Here is a 17,194-nt window from a genome sequence, read left to right on the forward strand (position 1 = left end):
CCTCGGGAGGGCCTGAAGTGGGGAGGGCCTGATGAGGACCCTGGGCATGGAGGGGAAAGGGTTGTGAGATAAGAAGAACAAAAGATGGACAGAATTCATTGGTTGATTAGCTGTGGTGCTGAGGAAGGATTTAAAGATGACTAATTCGAGCAGCTGGGTGGAAGGTGGTGTCATCCTTTGATACAGAGAATGTAGGAGGCGTGTATGGAAAAATGGTGAATTCGGTTCTGAACCTGTTGAGTTTGAAGGACCCATGGGACTTAGAAGGAAATGCTCAGCTGACTGTGGGGTATGTAGGCCTAAGGCTCAAGGGAAATCTAGGCTGAATATAAAAATCTGGGAGCCATTAGTGTGTTTTTGGTGTTTGCAGTCTTAAGGAGTAGATGGGCTCAGCCAGGGGGAGACTCCATTGTAGAACAGTGTAGAATAGAAAGCAGTGAGGGTCAGAAATGGAGCTGCAGATCTCCAAAGTGGAGTGTGCCCAGTGATATTGGGACGCCAGAAGAATGTACTGGAAATGCCATTTGTCTCTTATTTTCTCTCTCTTTCTTTTTTTTTTTTTATAGTAATGGTCAGATATTTTTGTAGACTGTCCCTCAATTTGGGCTTGTCTGCTATTTTCTCATGATTAAATTGGGAAGAATACTAAGGTGTGTCATCCTTTTAAAAAATTTCTATTGTGTGTGCTCTGTAATATATTATGAATATATATTTTATACTACAAATGTATACTTTATAAGTAAATATATGTATATTGGGAATACTTTCAAACTTTATACTGAAAGGGTTGAAATCTCAAAAGTTTGGACGTCACTGCTTTAAAGGATGGGAAGGGGAAGAAACTGAGGAGAAAAGCCGCCAGAGGGATTGGAAGGAAAACCAGGGGCCCGGGCTTATGGAGGCCAAGGCAGGAGAGTTTCAAGGAAGGGGTTGTCAGTATTAGTTGCTTTGGGAAGTTACATAAATTGAGGGCTGAAAATTGTCTTTGGGATTTGGTGAGTCATTTCAGTGGCATGGTGGGGTCAGAAGCTGTGGGTTAGGTAGCAAACAGGAGATGAAGAAGTAGCAGAGCCAGTGATGGCTGACAACTCTTCCAGGATTTTTCGTCTGAAGGGAAGCAGAAGTAGGTGGAGGCTGGTAGGACCAAAGGAAGGGTTTTGTGGTTTGGATTTTAGAATGGGAGCACCCTACGCGTATTTTTATGCTGAAGCGAAAGAGCCAGTTGAGAGGGGAAACGGCTAGTGCGACATGTGGCTTCATTCATTCAATCAACAAGTATCTATTGAGCACCGGTGTGCCGGGCACCGTTTTCAGCCCTGGGGATATTGTGTGAACAAGACAGACGAAACCCCTGCCCTCGTGGAGCTCTTTTGTACAGGGCCAGCTTCGTATGCCCCAAACCATATAGCCACCTAACTCCTGATACATCCTCTCTTCCAGAATACAGACTTAATAAACCCTGAATGAATAATTCAGTAGGTGAATGAATGAAGGTCCCTTGAAGGCTGAACCATGGGATATTTTCAACCGGAGGAGGGACACCCCTGCCAGCACCTGGAAGGAGAGGAGATAAGGATAGGGGCTTGTGCAGATAAACTTGTGATGGGGAGAGGAAGCAGGAAGCTGGAGGGATTCCTGTGCTTTCTCTTGAAGCTGGAGATGAGGGTATCTGGTGAGACTGAGTTGGGAGTGATAAAACTGGAAGTTGAGAGAAGTTGGGAAGCCAACTTCTTAAACTTTTTAAAGGATTAGAATGTTGGGACAATGGAGATGATTGCTGGCAAACGTAGTGCTGAGGTGGCATCCCCATTCACTGGTCATATTCAGGTAGAGGATGGGTGACTTTCAGGTATCCCGGAGATGCCTGCGTGAAGCAGCAGTTTCTCAGTGTAGGAATCCTTGTAAGGTTTTCCGAAGCTCTAGGCTGCTGAAGGACTGTTGTACAGGTGTGGAAGTGGATTCTAACTATAAAGTTGAGGCAAAGTAATTTAGTAGAGGTCTGCTGGGGTCGAGTGAGTAGGGCTGCATCTCAAACAAGGCAATCTCCAGATCCAGATATTGTTCTTGAAGTGTGTATGGTATTCAGAAAGTATGCCTTCCTTGCTGCCCCATTTTCCTTAGAGTTTGCAGTTAACTACTACTTCAGCGAACCAAGATGTCTGTCGTTTACAAACTGCCACTCCATCCTGCTAATTTTTGTCTGCCTTCGGGTAGAGCAGTTTGGAAATTCCTGCTCTGGTGGCTGTGCTGAATGAAACTCGTAACTCTTCATGTTGTACCAGCACCATCCTGAGGCCTTTTATTTACTGTCAATACCGCAACACCAGAACATTTACTGTTGCTTCCAACGTTATTCCCATAGCCTGTAAGTGGTGCTTTCCTTAGGTCGAGAGAGTAACAGTGATGCTTTGTTAAAGTCTAATTTTCCCATACTAGGCATGACCAAGATTTGTTTTGGACTTGGAACTAATCTTTTCATAGGAACTCGAAAGTTTCCATAAGTTACTTGTCCTTGTGTAATCTAGACATCATTGGGTTAACTCACGATGGGTGAAGAAGCAAGATACCTCATCCTTAGCCTTGGAGGGCCTATAACATAGTCCCTTGATTCTCATTCTCACCTCTTAATCCCAGGCTCCATACCCCTAGACTAGTTGATTTTATTATTACAGAATACCTTTTCTCAGCCTCTTGATATGTGCATTGGAAATACTATGTCCTGGACTTTGTTTCTAGAGTCTGAAGTATTTTACATTCTGACTGGTAACGTGGACCCCCCATTTGACAGTACTCATTTCAGTAGCTTTGCCTGTGGGACATAAGGGAAGCTATGATCTATCCTAAGGTATACTAACCTGCTGAAGTTTTGGCATGATATACTAGGAATTTTATGAATATGAATTTGCATTTTCAAGAGAGGATCGATGGTAGAAATATTTGCTTGTTTATGGCTGTGTTGGGTCTTCGTGGCTGTGCGTGGGCTTTCTCTAGTTGCGGTGAGTGGGGTCTACTCCTCGTTGTGGTGTGTGGGCTTCTCGTTGCAGTGGCTTCTCTTGTTGCGGAGCACGGGCTCTAGGCACGCAGGCTACAGCAGTTGTGGCACGTGGGCTCAGTAGTTGCGGCTCGTGGGCTCTAGAGCGCAGGCTCAGTCGCTCCGCGGCATGTGGGATCCTCCTGGACCAGGGCTCGAGCCCGTGTCCCCTGCATTGGCAGGCGGATTCCTAACCACTGAGCCATCAGGGAAGCCCTCGATGGTAGAAATAATTTACACATTTCAAGTTTCTTTTCTTCCTTTCTGGTCTGGGCCAGGGTTTTGGTTTTGGTTCTTTAAAAATGTGGAGAAATGCTGCTGATTTCTAATTCTTGCCAAATTGCCACGTGCCCATCTGTAGGAAGGCACCTAGATCATTAGGAGAATCTTGTTTCATAGTTGTAACTTTGTTACAGCAGAATGTATGGACTTAAATTCTTACAGTGATACTTTGAAAAAGAATTTGTTGATGTTTAGGTTTTAGCATTTTGTCCAATCAAAATTTAGTATGCTAAAGTCAATGGAGAATGGGAAAGTACGTATTATATTTAATAATTTTCAATGTGGGTACAAAAGATTTATGATGGTGATCATTTATTAATCTGTTTTCCTTTCAGGTGTCTTAGGGAATGAGTTCAGTATATTAAGATCACCAGGGTCTGTTGTTTTCCGGGATGGAAACTGGCCCATACCAGGAGAGCGAATCCCAGACGTGGCTGCATTGTCCATGGGCTTCTCTGTGAAAGAAGTATGTGTATTTTAAAAAAATATTTGGAGCTGCTTGTGCAAGCATTTTCGTTGATTTCTGCTAATATGCCAGGAAAGCAACGGGCAAACATAGGTCCAGATCACAAAAGGAAAAAGCTTATTTGTAGTCAGGGAGATTTTGGATAAGTGTTCGAAGCTCGGTTATGAAAACAAATCATTATAAAAGATTAACCATGTAATCGTTTATTCATAGTAGTGACGTTCTTTTGTTATGTAAGAGAATGCATCTGTCCTACTATTAATAGGATGTATAATTTTATTGTGTTTTTCCAGTACACGTGATAGATTTGTGTCTTGGTTCAGGCTGCTATTACAAAGTACCATAGACTGGCTGCTTTATAAACATTTATTTCTCACAGTTCCAGGGGCTGGAAGTCTGCGATCAGGGTGCCAGCATGGTAGGGTTCTGGTGAAGGCCCTCTCTGGGTTGCAGACTGCCAACTTCTTGTCGTACCCTCACATGATGGAGAGAGCCGGAGAGAGCCCTCTGGGGTCCCCTCTATAAGGGCGCTCTAAGCTCATTCACGAGGATTCCATCCTCATAATGTAGTTACCTCCCTAAGGCCTCTACTCCTAATACCGTCATACTGGAGGGATTAGGATTTTGCAATATGAATTTTGAGGAGACACGTACATTCAGTCCATTGCAATTTTTTATGAATGATAAAATGTATATGCATCTTACCTGAATTTAGGAAAATAGTGTGGTCAGTAGCCATAACCTTTTGTAATAACTGGCTGCTTACATGATTGTTGCGTAGGGGGCCTAGGTCCAGTCAGTATGAGACATTTTATAAAGCTCAGGGCTGGAAGAAAGGAGATGGCGTTTGCTCTATCTTCCTGTCTCCTCCCACTTTAAACTTTGGTGCTTTTGAGGTGGTCTCTAGATATCATCAATCACTCAAAGGAACATTCTTCCTAGGTCCTGAGTGCCCTTGAAACCAGAAGCAATGCGTGGGAGCTGCCTCTCTGCTGGGCCTTTGGGTGGAGCCCCTGCGTTCCTTGCGTGAACCTGATGGGTTGTTTACATTTAAGGATGAAATTTGTACCTAGTTCTTTACAAACTTAATTTTGACTACAAATGGCTGTCAAAGTAACCTTTAGAAATAATTATTAATAAACTACTGTGAGTTACTTTCAGCAGGAATTTTATTTATAAAGCACTTAGTCTAAAGAGAATGTTGTAATGGTAGCCTTGCTGTGTCACTGTGAAAGAAAAGTGATGCTGTAGGTAAGGGCAAAGAATGATGTGAGGGAAGAAAATGTCCGTGGTTATATGGAAAAGAGAATGTTTCGTAATCTGGAATTTGAAAAGTACCTACATTTTGTTTATTTGCCTGCTTTTTTCCACAGAAGGTTTGAGATGACTTATTATTAGACTTTATTGTTTCAAGTCTGTAGAAGTTTAAGGAAACGAAGAAGGTAGAAATCAGCATCCTCAATTAGGAGATTGCAACTACTGCTTTAAATAAGACATTTGCTGTCCCTGTGAGTTTTCATTGCCAGTGTCATCCCAGTACCCCGTAATTCTGCTTGTTAGATGTTATTAGGGAAATGGTTTCCTGAGTTGATAATGGGCACAGTTTCACACTTTTCAATGTGTAGGACCTTTCTTGGCCGGGACTCGCAGTGGGTAACCTATTCCACCGTCCTCGGGCTACCGTTATGGTGATGGTGAAGGGAGTGGACAAGCTTGCTCTACCCCCAGGCGGTGTCATTTCGTACCCTTTGGAAAATGTGAGTATTTATTATAAAGAATTAAAGGGATGCATTTAAAATTTTGTTTTGTCAGCTGTCGTTATGGATTGTGTTCTAAGCACTCGTGGTTTTTTTTTTAATGCACTGATAGTTTTTTTTTTTTAATTATATGATGGTTGTAAATTTATTGAGACTTGGCTGTTTGCCATGGATGAGAATACTTTCTAAGGTAACAGGTAGAGAAATTGGCCCACTCTCAGAATAGTCAGAGGCTCAAAAAAGAGAAACCGGTTGAGGGTGTAACCTGCTGACATTTTCTAGGGCATTATTTCGTCACCTTCCCTTCAGAATTTTATCATTTTTGTGTAAGGAGACTGGAGGCAGTTTTGCTCTCACTTATCCCTTCACTGGCCTTTCAGGCAATATGGCTGACTGAGCTGTTGTGAGAGGCCATCCTTCTACTGTAAGCATATAGAAGTCACCAAACATCTTTACGTGTATCACTAAACTCGAAAGCAAGCAAGGGGTACACACAGGTGCCAGATACGAATAGAGAATCCAAAAGCCACAGTGGTGAGCAGGAGCTGAAGGTGAAATTGTGTTCCCTACAGAAAGCCTGGGGCTATAAAATGCAGTCTTGTTCTTGAAAGGAGGACTATTAAAACCCCAGCTGCCCCAGGGCTACCATGAAGGAGCTGGGTTGCCACCCTTAGCTGTGGGGCCCAAAGAGCCCCCCTAAGAGAAATCGGAACTATGGGCGTGTGCTGTGCATTCACATGCTCCAGATTCACACAATCCACCCCACACAGACACCTCCCCAGCCCAGGGCTCCTTCGGTAAAAAAGAATTGAAGAGGAGTTGAATTTACCAAACACTTGAAGGAAAAAAATGCCATGAGAAAGTCAGCAGGTGCGACAAACAGAATTCATCCCCCTAGAGAACTACTAAGATAACAGACCGGCCTCAAAAAGAGATTTAAAAATACATTAAAATTGTGAAAGACTTAAAGGAAGGGATAGAAACCAGAGGCAGTTAAAAGATATTTTTGATATGTGGTGCTTTCATTTTCACTTAAAAATATTTTGTAATTTATACTGATTTCTTTAACCCATGAGTTATTTAGAAGTGTTGTAACATATGGGTCCTTTCAAAATAACTTTTAATTTTTCAGTTTCTAATTTCACTGCATTGTAACACTGGTCTATATGATGTTGATTTTGGTGGTGGGGGATGTTTCACACTTTTCCTGTGGTCTAGTATAGATTATCTCCAAGCACACATGACATGCTTACAAAAAATGACCATGTACTAGGCCACAAGGCAAATCTCAATGGATAATAATCAGTATCATATAAACCACCCTCTCTGACCACAATGCAGTTAAATCTGAATACAGTAACAAAATGATACCTTAAAAAATGCTTGGAAATGGTAGAAACAAACACAAGAACGACTCCTCAGGTTTAGAGCACACTGAGGTAGACTAAAGCCAAATCAGCACCTAAATATAGTGAAAAATTGAAGAACTGTCAAGGACGCTGATAATCTTGCCAGAGAGAAAAGACGCTGTCATGACAAAGGAGTGAGAGCAAAACGGTAGCAGATTTCTCATCATTGCCATTAGGGACCAGAAGCGCAAGAAAGGAAAAGCAGGAATTGCATAGTATGAAGCTAGGCTGAGAATATTGTTTAAGTAGTTATAATGATACAGAAATGAAAATTATAACTATTGGGAGGGTGGAGAGAGAGAGTGCTTGTAAGGGGATAGGGCTGTAGTTGGTAATGTGGGAGAGCTAGATCCTCATTTTCTATAATGGGCGATAAATACATAATGCCTAAAATTAAAAAATCAAGATGGAGTAGTATAAACATTATTTAGAGGTGGTGGTAAAAAGAAAAGGGAAACAAAAGATTTGAAGGTGAGTGCTATAAATAGGTACTAAGGATGTAATGTTCAGTCAGCATGATGACTGTAGTTAACGCTGTGTGATACATGTGAAAGTTGTCAAGAGGGTAAATTCTAAGTTATCACAAGGAAAAAAATTTTTCTTTTTTGCTTTCTTTTTTTTGTATCTGAGATGATGGATGTTCACTAAACTTATTGCAGTAATCGTTTCACAGTATATGTAAGTCAAACCATCATATTGTATACCTTAAAACTTACACAGTGATGTATGTTAACGGTATCTCAGTAAAACTGGAAAAACTAACTCGAAGTGAGGAAGAAAAAAGATGGGGGGGGAAAGAGAGTACCTCATAGAAATAGGAAATGGATGCGCAAACTTATCTTCCATAGAAAGTCTTAGATAATTGTCTCTTTAAACCGCATGTATATATCTCTTAAAAATTAATTTTTTTTTTTTTTTTTTTTTTTTTTTTTGGCGGTACGCGGGCCTCTCACTGTTGTGGCCTCTCCCATTGGGGGGCACAGGCTCCAGCACAGGCTCAGCGGCCATGGCTCACGGGCCCAGCCGCTCCGCGGCATGTGGGATCTTCCCGGACCGGGGCACGAACCTGCGTCCCCTGCATCGGCAGGCAGACGGCCAACCACTGCGCCACCAGGGAAGCCCAAAAATTAATTTTTAAAAAGCCAACAAGAAAAGATAGCTGGAATAGACACAGTCCTAAATAATTCATTGGTTGAGGAGAAAATTATGGTGGAAGTGTTGAAATTATTTGGAACTGAATATCACAAATGTGCCATATATTTAAAAAATTGTGGGGTACAGCTAAAGTGGTAAGAAGAGGGAAAATTTATAACCCTACAGGCACATGTTAGATAATTTAAAAGATTGGAAATTAATGAGCTAAAGAAACCAGAAGAATTTCAGAGTAAATGGAAGGAAGGGAACAATAAAAATGCAAGACGTGAAAAAGATACTTTTAGTCTTCGCAAAGATTATTAAGTAGCTGCTTGTGTGATTTCTGTGAAAATCACTGTAGAAGATCTCTTTTAAAACCGTATACATGGGGGCTTCCCTGGTGGCGCAGTGGTTGAGAGTCTGCCTGCCGATGCAGGGGACGCGGGTTCGTGCCCCGGTCCGGGAGGATCCCACATGCCGCGGAGCGGCTGGGCCTGTGAGCCATGGCCGCTGAGCCTGCGCTCCGCAGCGGGAGAGGCCACAGCGGTGAGAGGCCTGCGTACCGCAAAAAAGGGAAACAAAACAAAATGTATATATGGGACGTCCCTGGTCCAGTGGTTAAGACGCCGCGCTTCCACTGCAGGGGGCACAGGTTCCATCCCTGGTCAGGAGACTACGATCCCATAGGCCACACAGCACAGCCAAAAAATAAAAATAAAGTATATTAAAAATCCAATATGCCATTAAGATTTTCATTAGCCTACAATCCAAAACTAAACATTTAAAAAGAGGTCATGTTATTGCTTGACCCTGACTGACTGCTTCTAATCCTTTTAGTGGCAGTAGGTGGAAAGATCTAAAGCTCTGAGGGAAAAATCACCCCCCCCCCCCCAAAAAAAAAGCCTTAGAATTCCACTTAAAGCTTCTATTTGATTAGCTAGCTGTTATCATTAGATTTTCAAGTCCTGTAGATACAGAATTTCCATTTTTCCCAGGACAAACATGTGTATCCTTATAATGAAGTAGAAGAAAACAGTCATGGGATTTTGAGCATGACCTTTTTTCCTTTTATAGTATAGCAGTCTATATAATTTTTTCTTTTCCTTCACAGTTTGGCGCTCACCTGACTCAGTAGCTTCTCCAATTTGATTGCTAGGAACACGTTACCTTTAATCTTCAACTTTCCTGCTGTGTGTGCCACTGAGGTGAAATGAGGCTGGAGAGTTTGTTACATGTTCTCGTATTCCTTCCAAAGCCCAAGGGAGTGAAGTGTGTGCTTGCAAAAGGAGGAGCGCTTGTGGCTGACTCAGGGAGCTTGTAACAGGACGCTTTTGCAAGCTGGAACTCTTCCCCTTCTTCAGTTACTCATTAACTTATTTTAAGAGGATTTGGGGAAGAGCTAATATGCATCTTGTGCAAGAGTAAAAATAGATTACACTTCACGTTTATTAATCACATTTATTTCTGCCTGGCCCACGTTAACGAGCTACTTATACACATGAACCTTTTAATAATAGTAAAGGGAATTACTGGGGAAAAAAATCACTGTACGAAATCTCCATTAAAACAAAAACATTACTACTGTACTGCTTGTTGTAATAATATTAGGAATAAAGTAAGTTTTTGAGGGGAGAATTACCATAATTTATTTAAAAAAATAATGTGGGGCAAAAACAGGTCTATGGGAATAGACGTCAGAATTTGGGTACCCCTGGGGGTGGAGGGAGTGGGGAGAGAGGCTTGTAGGGCGCTGATGTTTTGTGCTTTGACTCCAAGATCTGTGCACCATATTATGTGTATGTTGCACTTTAATAATAAATTCACGGAAAAAAGTACATTTTATCACAATTAGCTATTTCGGTTTATTAATATCATGTGTTCCCAAGATAAATTTCACATCAGAATTCTTGTGACATACTTTATGCCTTGCCTGAGTCTTCCGTCTGTCTGAAGACCAAACGCTACATCTTATAAACATTTTTAAAATTCTGAAATGAAAAACGGTCTCTTTCAATTATATTCAAGTCTTCAAATTCCTTTGACCTTCTCTTAAATGCAAGTTAATACATTATCATTATTGTAGAATATACGTTCATTGTGGCACATTTTATCAATATTGAAACCAGATGTATTGCTGCTTAAAATACCTGAATGACCACCAGAAAATGGTCGTTAATGGTCGTTTGTGGAAGGTAATGTTTTGTCCTTTATTTTGCACGTTTTTTCTCATATAGGCACATTTGGAGACACAAACTCATTGGCCCACTAGGGGGCTGTTTAATCTTCTTGTGCCCTCAAAAGGGCTCTTTGCGTTTGGATATGATTTTTTGAATTTCCATAGAAAATGCTGGTACTTATTTTTTAAGGCTCCTTTTTTAATACTATGTAAATGATTTTTTCTTCCCATTTTGGTTCTGATAATAATTAAGATCTCACTATTAAATTTCAGGCAGTTCCTTTTAGTCTTGACAGCGTTGCAAATTCCATTCACTCCTTATTTTCTGAAGAAACTCCTGTAGTTTTACAGTTGGCTCCCAGTGAGGAAGTAAGTGTGTTTTATTTTAAATGCTTTAAAAAATAAGCTTTCTTTATTTAATGAAAATTTGAAACTAATTTTATGAAAAATGCTGACAGACCTCTGTATATTGGAATTAACCTGTAGAATGTAACAAAATTTTGGATTCTTGCAGAGAGTGTACATGGTGGGGAAGGCAAACTCGGTTTTTGAAGATCTCTCAGTAACACTAAGACAGCTCCGCAATCGACTGTTTCAAGAAAACTCCGTTCTCAGTTCACTTCCCCTCAATTCTCTGAGTAGGAACAATGAAGTAAGTAGTACAGTTATTGAATGAATAAATGAACATCATTAGTAATTTCCCATTTCTTGCGCTCCTGACTTTAGAGCAAACTTGAATGAAAAGTTTTGCAAGTTTATTGCTTGCTTGGAGTAGATTCTTTTTTCCTTTAGTGTAATTTTTAAAAAACGAATCTCGTGAATGAATTGACTCTGTTTGTGAGCTGATCTGTAGTAATAAATAGCACTACATTCTAGCGCAAGGGTTGCCACCAATTAATCCTGACAGGCCAGAAATCACAGTAACTGGTTGGTAGAGCTGTGTGGACCTGGTAATGTGGGAGCCATTATTCACTGCCACTTTTGACGTGTTGCCTCATTTTTCTAATTCATTCTTGACTGTACAGTGGAGGGCACCACCCTTACTTTTGACTCCTGTATGCCAGCTTCACCACCTGTTCATGCCCCCTCTTAACACATGGCATGCCACCTTCGTGGTAGCCTCCCTTCTTCACCTACTCTGGATGACCAGGACCACCACCATCTTTTATTCTTCAAGGGATGTGAGCAAAGTAGGCTATTGGCAGGACCTCGTTGCAGTGCGCCAGAATATTCTGATGCCCTGAGGGAAAACCAGTTTAGAGTTTAGATGCTTTATCACAGCTTTATCAAAAATAAAGCTGCTGGGCTTCCCTGGTGGCGCAGTGGTTGAGAGTCCGCCTGCCGATGCAGGGGACGCGGGTTCGTGCCCCGGTCCGGGAAGATCCCACATGCCGCGGAGCGGCTGGGCCCGTGAGCCATGGCCGCTGGGCCTGCGCGTCCGGAGCCTGTGCTCCGCAACGGGAGAGGCCACAACAGAGAGAGGCCCACGTACCGCAGAAAAAATAAAATAAAATAAAATAATGCTCATTTCTTTCTGCTCTCTGCAGGTTGATCTGCTTTTTCTTTCTGAACTGCAAGTGCTACATGATATTTCAAGTCTGGTAAGTAGGCTTCTCTAATTTTTCAGTTCCATTTATTCTGGTTCCAGAAGACATTTCTAGAGAGTCCTTGAATGATAGTGAAACCAGTCAGTCAGAAAGTTTATGTGCCCTAGATTTATGATTCCATGGAAGTTGAGAAATCAGCGGTGGTGTTGGGAAGTTTGAACTCATCTCATGTTAACAAATTACTTTGCATTTCTACCTTTAGGAGGGATAGTAAGTATTAATACATCTTCCAAGAACACAGGCTTCTGACCTGTTGATTTCTTGTCAGACATCAAGACTTAAACAGTTTGGACTAATAATGCAGTCGACCAAGTCAGGAAGGGAATATAGGGAATATATATGCCTGTAGTGTGTGTGTGTATATATATATGTGTGTATATATATATATATATATATATATTTTTTTTTTTTTTTTTTTTTTTGGTGAATGACTTTTTTAAAAAAAACCCTCCTATGATGAAATAGAAAATCTTACCCGTGTGCTGTCTTCTGAAGTTGTTGCCCAAACTCTCAGTGGGGTTGGTTTGGGGAGTGTGGAAGTGTAGTGCTGGTGGTGTGGGAGGTGACTGCTCTGTGAGCACTGATGGCTCGTCTCTTCTGGGATCAGTCTGGTCCAACCATCTGCTCTCTCATACCCTGGCCCGTACCTGAGGTTTTTAAACTAAGAAATTTTTAATTTTTAAAAGAGCTTTTATTATAACTGCTCCTAAAAATGAGATTTGTGTCGGATTTGTGTTTTATCAGAAACTCCCATTTTAACCAGTTCTGTTTGCCACCGTTCTAGACTATTGTGGTACCCTGGGGTGTTTCTGCCTAGTTTAGTTAGGTGTAAAACTCCAACTGGCTGGCTGTGTTTGACAATACTTCTCATCTATTTCCTTTTGTTGGTTCTCCTAAGTTGTCTCGACATAAGCATCTAGCCAAGGATCATTCTCCTGATTTATACTCACTGGAGCTGGCAGGTTTGGACGAAATTGGGAAACGTTACGGGGAAGACTCTGAACAATTTAGAGATGCTTCTGAGATCCTTGCTGATGCTCTACAAAAGGTAAACCATCAATGAATGGGGTGTGAGCAGCAGTTAGAGCATTTGACTTTTAGGGAGAAATCTGCTTAGTGAAATACTATTGATTGAAGTCTTTTTACTCACCTTCTTTGAGGGCCCTCTAATTTCAGTGACCGAGGATGGAGTAGGTCACAGGTGTATGTTGGGATGTCTGTCTTTCTGTCTTTTTTTTTTTGGCCTTGCCGAGCGGCTTGCAGGATCTTAGTTCCTCGACCAGGGATCGAACCCGGGCCCCGGCAGTGAAAGTGCCAAGTCCTAACCACTGGACCACCAGGGAAATCCCAGGGATGTCTCTGGTAAAATATATCGAACATAAATTTACCATTTAACCATTTCTAAGTATATACAGCTCTGTGGCACTAAGGACATTCACATTGTTGGGCAACTGTACCACCATCCATCGCCAGAACTTTCAGCTTCCCTGAAACTCTGTCCCCGTTAATCCCTATGAAGTAACCGAAGGAGAACACTTAGCACAGTACCAGACATTTAGCAGATACTAGTAAATGCTAGTTTTCTTCTGCCCTTGACGTTATTCACCTGCAGCTCTTCAGTGAGGCTTCATAGTTAAATCTCTGTAGATGTTTGCAATCAACCGGAGACGACAAAGATTTCATTTTTCCTACTTCCCTGCCCCCAACTTATACACCAACAAGTTCAGTGACTACTCCTTTCTGGAAGTAATTTTATTTTGAACGTTTATATGTTGAACCTTAACACTTTTCTGAGTATTTAAGACTTGCCTATCTTAAGACGCAGTGTATTTCATGAGCCGGTAGGTTAATTGTATTTGTTCTTGTAGTGCACAGAAGCTTTACAAAAGTTTTAAATAAGTATGTGTTTTGAGATTCATAGTAAGGTCAGTAACTCTTCAGTTTGCAGATGACATGTACAATCTCTACGGTGGGAATGCGGTGGTGGAGTTAGTGACTGTCAGATCGTTCGACGCATCCCTTGCGAGGAAGACTAGGACTATCCTTGAGGCAAAACAAGCGGTGAGTACGTTTTTAGATTAACTCTAAAAACCCCATTAAATCCTGTATCACTCGTGGGCAGTATGAATGAGCAGTCAGTAAAGCCGAAAAAATTAAAACGTAGGTTTCTTATTCACGTAGGTATGTGTGTTTTGCCAGTGATGCTCAGTTCTTTGGGGTCGTAATCAGATAATGCGAGACTTTGTTAGGGATAAAAGCAAATGTGTCAGAGCCCATAAGGTAATTCAAATATGGGTATTACAAGGAGACCTCAGAAGTTAACGTGAGGGAGGGAGTGGTGTGGCGCTCTCAACTTGTGGAGTCTGCTTTTCTCAGAGGTACATTGTCTTTGTGGTACATACAGTCTCCCATTTTCCGGCTATGTACGCTCTCTGTTAATACAATTTTTTTGACCTGGATCTTGCTTTGATTTTTAAGCATTTAGAGGATCATAGGCAAGGGTGCCAGCCCTAGTAAAACAAGCGTGTGTGTGTGCGCACGGCCAAGAATATTACTTACAGCTGGCTTCATCTCTCAGAGCAGGCGGCTTCCCAGTTGTTTATGGACACTCTCCTTTGGGGACACTCTCCTTTGGGTCCATTCCGCAGCCTGCACCCTCCTGTTTTACCAATCGCTGTGTGGGACTTCGAGTGAGATGCTCAAAGTAATGCGTGCGTTCGAGATCATCGATAATCTAGATGTGACTGGTTTGCTTGCGATCGTCTCGGAGTGGAAGGACCTCTGTTTAAGTACAGCATGGCAGGCTAGACATAGTGGATAAAAAGTAAACACCCTCTTGAATGCACAGTTTAACTCTCAAAAAAGTAAGGGAAACTCTTTAAGGAGCAACTAAAGAAAGGGAACTGGAGAACTGTGTTAGGCTGTCCTGGGAACATTTCCAGTTGGGTTACCGAGCAACTGGCTCTCTGTGGGGAGTTGGAACTGATGCCTCCCCGTGAAGCTGGGACCCTGAAAGGGCCGTGCCCGCAGCGAGAGGGCAGACTAGAAAACAGCCTGCCTGCCAGCAGAAGGAGACAGGAAGGCAGTTTGGGGGCTGTGCAGTCGGGGTATGTGCTGGGGGTGGAATGTCTCCTAGGGAATCCTTAACCACAGGGCCACCTTTACGTGGGTTTGAGGCTCAAATTTATACTATCCGCAAGTTCTAGGAAGCCCCAGGCCAAGAAACGGACACAAACCTCAGCCCCAGGCTGGTAAGACCAGTGGCTTCCAGCAGAAGCAAATGTAAAACCTCCCCGGCAGGACACACCTTCCACACACAGCATACAAAGTATGTAACGTGTAATACTGAAGAGAATACTTGTTCTTCCGAAGCTCCCTCCCGCTTGTCTTATTCCCTTACCCTCCCCACCTAGAGGTAATTGCTCTCCTGAATATTACGTTAACCATTCCCTGGCTTTTTCTTTACAGTTTTATCCTTAAATAATGTTTGGTTTTGCCTGTCTAGAATCATACTATATGTATTTTACTCTGAGCAAAGGCTCAGTATTGTTTTTAAGAGCCATGCAAGTTGATAAATACAGCAGTAAAATGACCTGAACTACTCTATGTTCCACTGGATGTGCCACAATTAATTATCCATGCCGTTGATGGATATCCTTGCACATGTCTCTTGGTACGTTCCCCAGGGCATGAACTGGCTGGATCACAGTATACTTACATTGTCAAGTTATCGGCGTTGCAAGCAGTTGGAGCACTATATATACTTCCACCAACAGTGTGCTTACCTTCTCTGTGAAGGCTCCCCCTTCTTGGTTCCTCCTAATATAAAAGGAGCTCTTATGCCACTTACTAATATAGTTTGTTAGATAAATGAATCATAGCTAGCAAATTGGGATAATTTCCTAACTTAACATTCTTCCCTCTTGCTTTCTTTATTGTAGAAGGACCCATCAGGTACCTATAACCTCGCATATAAGTATAATTTTGAATATCCAGTGGTTTTCAACATGATACTTTGGATAATGATCGCCTTGGCCTTGGCTGTGATTATCACCTCTTACAATATTTGGAACATGGATCCTGGATATGATAGCATCATTTATAGGATGACAAACCAGAAGATTCGAATGGATTGAACTTTCCTTATGCCAACTTAGAAAAGGGGTTTGGAAATGTTTTCGTTATAATAAATCTCTCTCTTAGTGTAAAGTAGATAGTATGAAATTATAAAAAAGCAGATTTGTGTTCTCTATTTTGTGTGCCTGTGATGCTTAGAGTGAATTACAGCTGTGTGATATAGGTTCCATAATATGCTCAAATACTATGATATACCATTTAATATAATTAATTTCATTCCATTTAATATTTGGAAACGTGCACTGAAATAAATGTATATTTATTTCATATAGGACAGTTTGTGTTGGGAAAATGCACTGAATTTGAAATGCTTAACTTCCTTCCTTACATAGCTTACTTCCTTACATAGGACAGGTGAAAGTGATAATTGGACTGTTGTATACTATGAACATGAACGTCTTACTGTAAATACCTCTGAAACGAGTAAAGGTTTTTAACTTCAAGCAGCTCTAAACTATGTATGTGCTTGTATAGTCACTTAGATTTGGACTCCCATCTGATTGACAGACTATAGCTGTTTTTTTAACCTCTTCTGAAAGTTTGGTGATCCGAATGGTCAGGTGTGGATATTAAAGATACAGATACTACATTGAGGTAAGCAGGAGCTAGCTTTGTGGAGTTACAGATGCTTGGAATTACACACACAAAAACATTTGGGGGACATGGTGGGGCAACAGTTACTCTGGTTGTTCTAAGTGGAAGGAGATGCTCCCTACTTTTCATGTGGAAGTGGACCAATGTCTATAAAGAGTGGCAAATAAAGTTAATAATAATAATAAAGTTAATAATAATGACTCCAAATTTGTGTCATTTCAATATTAGGTCTATTTCAATATTAGATCGATTTTATATTGTAAAAACCTAACTGAAAAGGGTTTTAATCTAATCAAAATTGGCTGTTTTGTTACACAAACTGTTTATTCTCACTGCCTCCTGAGACGCATTACCAACATGAGGAAGACATTTCCATTACTATGCTTGTTACTGAATTTATACAGAATATGTGATAAATTCACACTTACTTAGACTTACTTCAGATAGGGAAGGCTTAAATTTCCTTCCCAGGGGCAGGGCAGCACAACTCTAAAGTAACTTAGCTACATAATCCTCAAGTTTAAAAATCTAACTGGGTAAGCTGTAAGAATTTAAAACTGTACCCCTTAAGCCTTTACCTTATTAGTTCTTCATACTCTAC

At 41.3% G+C, this 17,194-nt stretch overlaps 1 protein-coding gene across 6 annotated transcripts in view; it reads left to right on the forward strand.

Moving 5' to 3' along the window:
- ATP6AP2 (ATPase H+ transporting accessory protein 2) overlaps nucleotides 1-16,784 on the forward strand; it is a 130,717-nt gene extending 113,933 nt beyond the window's left edge. Inside the window, exons 2-10 of one of the 6 annotated variants that reach the window (XM_032619066.1) lie at nucleotides 3,649-3,779; nucleotides 5,405-5,536; nucleotides 10,529-10,624; nucleotides 10,770-10,907; nucleotides 11,803-11,856; nucleotides 12,761-12,910; nucleotides 13,804-13,923; nucleotides 15,069-15,190; nucleotides 15,804-16,784. In XM_032619066.1, the coding sequence (XP_032474957.1) occupies nucleotides 3,649-3,779; nucleotides 5,405-5,536; nucleotides 10,529-10,624; nucleotides 10,770-10,907; nucleotides 11,803-11,856; nucleotides 12,761-12,910; nucleotides 13,804-13,923; nucleotides 15,069-15,190; nucleotides 15,804-15,873 (1,013 nt within the window). In that variant the 3' untranslated portion in view covers nucleotides 15,874-16,784. Of the gene's footprint in view, nucleotides 1-3,648; nucleotides 3,780-5,404; nucleotides 5,537-10,528; nucleotides 10,625-10,769; nucleotides 10,908-11,802; nucleotides 11,857-12,760; nucleotides 12,911-13,803; nucleotides 13,924-14,445; nucleotides 14,574-15,068; nucleotides 15,191-15,803 lie in introns of all 6 variants that reach the window. The other 5 variants (XM_032619068.1, XM_032619067.1, XM_032619070.1 and 2 more) reach the window with 5 other exon arrangements.
- Nucleotides 16,785-17,194: the final 410 nt, after the last annotated feature.

This window comes from Phocoena sinus, chromosome X (assembly GCF_008692025.1).
Source record: "Phocoena sinus isolate mPhoSin1 chromosome X, mPhoSin1.pri, whole genome shotgun sequence".
Taxonomy (NCBI): domain Eukaryota; kingdom Metazoa; phylum Chordata; class Mammalia; order Artiodactyla; family Phocoenidae; genus Phocoena; species Phocoena sinus.